The sequence below is a fragment of the Mytilus edulis genome, chromosome 2 (genome assembly GCF_963676685.1).
Source record: "Mytilus edulis chromosome 2, xbMytEdul2.2, whole genome shotgun sequence".
Taxonomy (NCBI): Eukaryota; Metazoa; Mollusca; class Bivalvia; order Mytilida; family Mytilidae; genus Mytilus; species Mytilus edulis.
The window spans coordinates 48,885,346-48,892,926 of record NC_092345.1 but is presented as its reverse complement, the minus strand read 5'-3'; the positions used below and the strand labels follow the sequence as shown (position 1 = coordinate 48,892,926).

The following is a 7,581-nucleotide window of genomic DNA, read 5'->3' as shown; positions in this document are numbered from 1 at the left end:
TCAGTGTGATCGTTAGAGTCTGCAACTTCTTAAAATTACTACAACATTGAACATATGATATCGATTTTCGTGCTTCAATACCACAGGCACTTGTCTCAGAATTCTTTTTGTTCCTATATATATAGGGGGCTGAGACAAGTGCCTGTGTTCAAAACGTGTTTCTGTAAAAATCGTCAAGATCGTTGGATTCAAAGTTTGAAAAATACAAAATATTTTTTAACGTATGAGAACATAAAAACCTAAAGGAATTTAATTAATCAGCAAAAAATCGTCAACTTTGCTTGAGAAAGTTATATCCGCAGTAATTAATTAACAAACAGAAAATTAACAAACATTTTATCCTTTTAAATATGTTGATACCAAGGCAAAGCTCCTGTGTAAATGGTACAGACAGGAACTTAATGTCAAGCATCAGCGATATACTGACCCACTGATTTTAACATAAACATAGCGCTATATAATAAAACATCTAAAGCCGTCGTGGTGATCTTACTTTCCACAGACTCTCTGCGAAACACAAAAACCCATTTACAATCATGAAAAACTAAGCAATAGCCGTAATGATCTTATACATGTAACAAAACATATAATTTTCCTAGTAAAATTTCTGATTTTAATCTGAAACATAACTGAAGCAGCATTCATTGCCATTTTTTTTTAAATTAAAAGGGTAACACTGGCTTTAACCACATACACTGGAATCCGCTTGTATTACGCTACATTCAAACAAAGTGTAGTAGTCAGCCGAGAACTAGCTTAATTGCCACACCGCGTTTAAAAATATCGGTGAATGTTTATTATCTTATTACCGATCTGTACGTATGTCTGTACTGGTTGTCCGTGATTCATATGGACATTAGAAACTCTACCATAAATGATCTTACACTAAGAACAGTAAATTTGAGTTTTGCTGATTTGATTTCCGATAACTTTCAATGGTTAATTTGATATGCCGTCTGTGATTTATTTTATATGTTGCGTTGTGCAATTTTGTTTTCACTTTCCGGAAGTACGCTTACAACACTACAAAAAACGTCACAGTAACACCACTGGCAACGTCTTCGACGTCGTTATAAAAGATCATTACAGATTGACAAACGTGTCGTTGTATTTTGTGATTAATATTAAACAGATTTACAGATTTTTGCTGAATTTTACAGATAATTGAAATGGAGGTAGGTAACTGAACTAAACTAAACTCTATTTTAAGCAGGTATCGTCAAACTTATGAAGTATGGTTTCAGGAGAGGCAAACACTTAACATGGACAACCTTGACATGCATTAGCCGCAGTAAAAAAAATCCAAAAGCTATATTCACATCTATACTTATTGCGAAAGACTAAAATGAAGAGATATAAATATACCTCTGGTAAATAAAATTGTAGACGAACTGTATAAATCATTAATACATGGTATGTGTAGCATGGAAGAATAAATTATCAACTAATGTAATAATCATATTAAACCTCTTAAACCATGACTTATTTTAATAATAAATCATAAGACAAAAAGGCAAGACATGATTGCTTTTTTTAAAGAAGAGTCTTAGCCTAATTTTCCTTGTCATTTCAGATGGTTGACTTCAACTATAACAATTTTACCCACGAGGGTTTAGAATTAGAGAAGAAAAAGCTCATTGTTCAGCTTAAGGAGGAGTCCATTTATGAAGATGGAAGAGAATTTTGGGCTAAGGCGGAAAAAATCCAAATACAAAATGAAGATCCATATAAAAGATTAGGTTTGTAAATTTGAATACTAGTGCTTAGAATAGACCAGATGGGACAAAAGCATTCGATGTAATCTTCAGTTACAGAAAGAACTTTGCGAAAGAATTTCTAATGTTTGATTTGTTTGACTTTTATTTGGTGGTTTGGGAACAGAACACGCAACTGAATTTTGTATAGCTTGTGTAGCTGTATAAAAATATATGCATTTTTTATAACCCGAAATTGTGTATCTTGAATAAATCTATTGAATCCTGTACTTGTGAAGGCTTACATATTGTCTTCTCTTGTTTGTTTTTAAATATCTTTATTGTTTTTTTTTTTATATACATCTATATAGCTGCGGATCCGTAGCGCTTAGGTCCTTATGATATCAAGCTTTTTGATTATTTGCGGACCATAGATAAAAATCCGTAGCTCTGGTCCGCAAGACGTCGAAATAATCACAATGATCTAAGAGGTACGGTTCAGCAGCTAACATTTAAAGCATACTGTTTATTAAGTAAATTGGCCGAATTTTCACCAAAATTGAAAAAATTAAACGCGGTCGAAAAAAAATTGACTCTATGCATTATTATCATTTTGTCGTGTTTGATTAATGAATGAGTAATAAATGGTTCTTTTCTATCTTCGTGCAGAATTTGCAACCAGGAAGCTGTTTGCTACATTTAAAAAAGAGGCAAAGACAGAGTCAGAGTTAGAGTTCTTGACACAAGTTGAAGAAATGAGAGGCGCATACAGGTATCCCGAGGATGATAGCTTCACCTGTGAATATACAGGTTTGTTAAAATAACTACTTTTATAAATTAAATGACTAATGGAATGCATATATAAATTACACTAAAACAAAATGAGATCTCTAGACTGAGAAACACGAAAATGCTGTTGAAATGAACATATTGAATCAGGAACATCGGTCAAAATGTACCAAAACATCTGCTTTAAGTTACGAAATTCTTGGTTAAAATGAAGTTGTTATATTCCTGTTCTGTCTTGGCAATTATTTGACTTTATTTAGCAAACTCAATTAAATTAGCTTTGTAAAAGTTAAAAAATTTTAAAACATGGTTCTGGCAGTTCTCCACACTTTTTCTGGCATATGACAAGCAATATGTTTTTTTCAAGGATTTTCATATATTTTAGATGAAGAAACGGAGGACGAAGTCGATAACGTTCAAAGTGAACCCGATTATGTACAACAAGAAACCAGCAATAAACAAGACGAAGCTGGAATCAAACAAGATGATGATACGGGAAATGAAAAATATGATGAACAGAACGAACAGAACAAACAAGCAGAGACAGCAATTATAAAAAAGGACAACTCACAGAAAGATATTGGTAGGTTTAAGATAGCAACATCCTCAAGAAATCATTCAGATAAACTTTACACAAATTGAGTTATTTCAAACTAGAAATGTTTTGTCTGATTCCATAAATCAAGGCAGAAAATGTTTTTTCTACGGTTACGTATCTTTACCTTGTTATTTCTTTGTAGTGATGTTTGGGTTGATAGTTATTGAATTATTAACAATATCTAACGTACAAAATTTAATTTTGAGCACTAATGACAAACGCTTTTTGGAAGGGAAATTCGCTTACGGAGCATCAAATTGATTTCGGAATTTATTACGATTTTGCTGTTGTTGGAACGGAGTTCCCTAGAGCTCCTTGTTTCTTTTTCTTAAATTTGTTCGTTCAATTTGAAAAACAATATTAACAACGCCAATTTTTTGCAGGGCCTTCCTCTCTAGCTATTATCCACCACAAGGAAGATCCTACATGGATAGATAGTTTCCAACAGAACGACATTGAATTGGACATTCCCGACAAAAACGAGAGGAAAAGGTTGGAAAAGGATGAAAAGAAGAAGGAAAAAAGAACAAACAAATTATTTAAAGCTGATAAGAATAGAAGGCAGAAGGAAGATAACCAATCTAGAAATAAACAAACCAAAGGTATAAATAAAGTTTGTCACCGCTTAGCCTTCAACAATGCAGAACTTAATATACCCTAAGAAAACGGCCTTGTGAGAACAAAATTTTATACAATTCAAAAATACCTGATTTATACTACAAAATAAGATAAAGCGAAATATATGTATAGCAGACAGTAACGTACGATTATTATAGGCTCATAGTTTGTTATCGTCACGAAGCGGTGTTAAACATGTACGTGAGCGCGAAGCCCCCACCATAAAAAATATACTCTTGTGCTCTAATTACATGTACAAAGGTCTATTGGGAAACGTTATGAAATAGAAAATTATTCCCAAATTGAAAATTGAATAATTTAATCTTTCTTTAATACCGTGAAGTATTAAAACACATGTGTCTACACAAGACAGGGATGATATAATTTTCACAATAAAAAAGAATATGTGTAACGAATACGGTTGTTTTGGTCTAAATGTTTTTATAATACATTGTCTTTCTTTTCAGATGGACTTAAAAAGGCAAAGAAATCAACCATCAGAGATTTCATCAATTCGCTGTCTTCTTGTTTCCGGAAACAGAAAAAAGCAGAAGAAATATTATAGACTTCTTATTTCTTTTGTGGTCGTTAAACTTATGTATTATATTTTCTAATTAAATTATTATTTTGTTACATATCTTTTTGCTTTTTCATTATAAAGGCTAATGTCATATCAAACAAGTGGGATGTACTATGAAATTGTAGAGGACCCTTTTCATTTTTAACATGCTATCATATCTTCAACTTATCAACTCTTTAGTCGAAGTTGATTACATTTGAGACGAATGTGGTTTGATCATGAACAAAAAAACTTACAACTGGCACAACTCATATAGGATAGGGAAAGTTAATGTGAAAATTTAGAAGTGTTATTGTCAATCTGAAATTGATAATTTTGATTATAAACAAGAAGGGTAAAACGTAATGTCCCCGCCACCGAGAATAAAATGAATGGCAGTTCAAACTAATCCAACTCTTTCTCTATATATCTAATGTGGTTCTGACAAAGATTTCAGCATGATCAACTAGTACCTATTCTTACTATTGCAGCACTACTCTTTTTTAATTAACATAGGTATAGTATTCAAGATTTGTTTGCATGTTCAGAAATAAGATGTTCTCACAACATCAAAGCACACAAATAAACCTGATACTGTAAATTTTTATTAATGGTTAACGTTTAAATTTTTGTTGCATATGTCACTATGTCTATGGGGTGAAATACGTGTATAACGGTACATTGAGCTTTATCTTCGTTTCCATGGTTATCATATTTTCTATTAAATCTACATAATAAAAAATGGTTGCTTCATTTGCCTGCCACTCTAGTCTAAATTATTCCAAGATTGAATCACAATTGCTTTATGAAATAATGGTTTATTTCATCAAATATAATAAGATCTTAACCCATCTACATTGGTGTGGAATACATTATATTTCTGTTTTCGGTTTGTTGCTATATTATTTAATTGGTATATTTTCACAAATTAAAAATCTACACACGTATGTGATTTTAATGCCAAAAGTAACTAGTTAGAACTGCAACTTCATTTGAAAATCTCTGACATTTATAAATGTTTGCATATTTGGTGTAATTATCACACTATCAACGTAAACTGTTAGTGACGACAGTTAATATTTGTATAGATGCCAACTGTCTACTGTTTCAGTTTAATCTTAATGGCCAAGAAATAGAGGCATAAAAACACACAATAAAATTTATCTAAACTTATATTCAATAGAGGGAACCAGAAGACTGTACTTTGACCGTAATGGTTTACTGTTACAAAATGTGACTTGGGTGGAGAGTTGTCCCATTGACACACCTACCAAATCTTCTTATATTACCACACGGTATGTAAGCAAACGAACTGAGCATTTATCTAAAACAAAGTGTTTATAGAGGACCATACAACTGTTTATAGAAGAATATACAACTATACTGAACAAGTATGGATCACTTAGAAAATTTTAGAATAACAGAAAATAGTTCATGGTCTTTACCAGACAATACTACTGGAAATACAGACATGTATCAAGTAAGAAGTGGAGACTTACTGATGTCTTTAACATCATTTGAAAGTGTGTTTGAGCACAAGATTATGGTACTTGCTTTCTGCTATATACCTCTTTTATTCTTAATTGTGACCACTGTAAGACTTGTATTTGTTCTGAAATCTCAAGAAACATTGCAGACACATAGAAATATTTTAATCGCTGCATACTTAATAAGCGATGGATTTATACTTCTGAATCGGACTGTATTCATTACTTTCATTTTAACAAGTGAAGAAGTAATACTGAGGCAACATTATGTGGTTCTAGAATTGTTTCTGACTTGTTTTTTCTTCCAGAGTAATTTGATTTTTCTAACACTTTTGTCACTTGAAAAACTGCTCTTTATCAACTACGTTTATATTCATAATCGTGTGTTCTGTTCTGTTAAAAGGACAATAGCATATGTATTTATTGCTGGTGTATTTTCACTGCTAATTTTCTTGAGACTGTTCATGATCAATCCAGCTGTTAGTGTTCTATCCCCTGGATTTCTACATTTATCTCAGCACAATGCTAATTACAGTGATACACTGCCAATAATGTCGGCTTTGGTTTCGGTTATCTGTATTGTAGTGTGTATTGGAAGCAGCTTCAAAATTTTACACTTTGCTTTAAATCAGCCAATCCGAAAGGTAGCTACTTACAGGGGTATACAGACTGGTTGTAATAGGTCTATTCTTCATAAACAAAAATTTTCAGACTTAATTTCAAAATCCAAATATATTATATTTCCAGTCATGTGCATTCCTTTTGAATACGTATTTCAGGTGCCTGCAATTATGATGAATTTTTCAGACACAACACAAAGAATTATTTTAACAACTTTAATGATAGTACGTATTTTCCATCCATGTTTTCTCTTTGGTAACAATAGATCATTGAGAAACGCCCTTTTGAGTAGAAGAAATCCAGCTCCTTTCTGGTTAAAAGATATTCAACAGGAAATTATTTTGCGGCGAGTTGGACATAGTTCAGTGGTAGATAATAGTGAGAAATTATTAAATAAAAATTAATAGGCCCATCGTGACTTTTATCCATTCTCTTGTCATTGATTTTGATTTAAGATTCATTTTTAATTTTGCTAGAATTGTATATGAGTGTTAACTACTATTGATGTAAATCATTCTTATATTCAAATACAAATCCAATAAAAAAGTAAAAGAGTAGTGTTGCATTTTTCTTCTCAGTTTATATAAATATAACAAGAGGTGGTATGATTTCCAAGGACACAACTATTCATTAGAGTCAAAATCTCGTGGACGTAGATGTAAGTTACTGTAGATCACCGCGTGGCCTTCAACCAGGAACAACACATATACCGTCATTATAGTCAGCTATAAAAGATACCGACATGACAAAACGTGAAATTATTCATACGAGAAATCAAACGGCCAGATTTATGACAAAACTAAAACCAAATATGACAGACAGTAAGCGACGACATGCGCTACAGGCTCTTGACTGAAAAGACCAAATTAGGAATATGACTGGGTTTAACTAGATTGAGATCGTTTAACCCACTTGTTACATTGACAAAATTTAGAAAGCAACTAATACTCAAACTGACAGAAAAGGTTAATGTGGGAATAATTGGAAACCAACAGCCAACATATAATTGTGTTAACATAAATCACAAACATACTACACAAATGAATAACAGAATTAAACAAACATACAATTTAAATTGACAAAGAAGCCAAACTAAATGTTATCGTTGTTCAGATAAAATCTGACAAGGGCGCCAATAAAAAAAATGTAGTTGATAGTACATTCAGAAATGCCGCACTAGTGTTCGCTTTATCGATAAAGAACAAGTAAAGTGAG

The 7,581-nt window shown here is 32.1% G+C and overlaps 1 protein-coding gene across 2 annotated transcripts; it reads left to right on the top strand.

The window, feature by feature from the left end:
- The first annotated feature begins 1,042 nt into the window (after window positions 1-1,042).
- On the top strand, window positions 1,043-4,334 carry LOC139510587 (DNA topoisomerase 1-like). 2 transcript variants are annotated; one of them, XM_071297147.1, is made up of 6 exons: window positions 1,043-1,175; window positions 1,574-1,739; window positions 2,364-2,504; window positions 2,869-3,066; window positions 3,465-3,683; window positions 4,167-4,334. In XM_071297147.1, the coding sequence occupies exons 1-6, from the start codon at window positions 1,170-1,172 to the stop codon at window positions 4,262-4,264; spliced, it is 828 nt and encodes a 275-aa protein (XP_071153248.1). In that variant the 5' UTR covers window positions 1,043-1,169; the 3' UTR covers window positions 4,265-4,334. The 2 variants fall into 2 exon arrangements, with proteins under 2 accessions (XP_071153248.1, XP_071153249.1); XM_071297148.1 differs by lacking the exon at window positions 2,364-2,504.
- Window positions 4,335-7,581: the final 3,247 nt, after the last annotated feature.

Bases quoted from the DNA above. Each gene is read 5' to 3' on its own strand.
- LOC139510587 (XM_071297147.1), top strand. The intron at 2,505-2,868 runs GTTTGTTAAAAT...CATATATTTTAG, and splicing joins CTTCACCTGTGAATATACAG to ATGAAGAAACGGAGGACGAA. The intron at 3,684-4,166 runs GTATAAATAAAG...CTTTCTTTTCAG, and splicing joins TAGAAATAAACAAACCAAAG to ATGGACTTAAAAAGGCAAAG.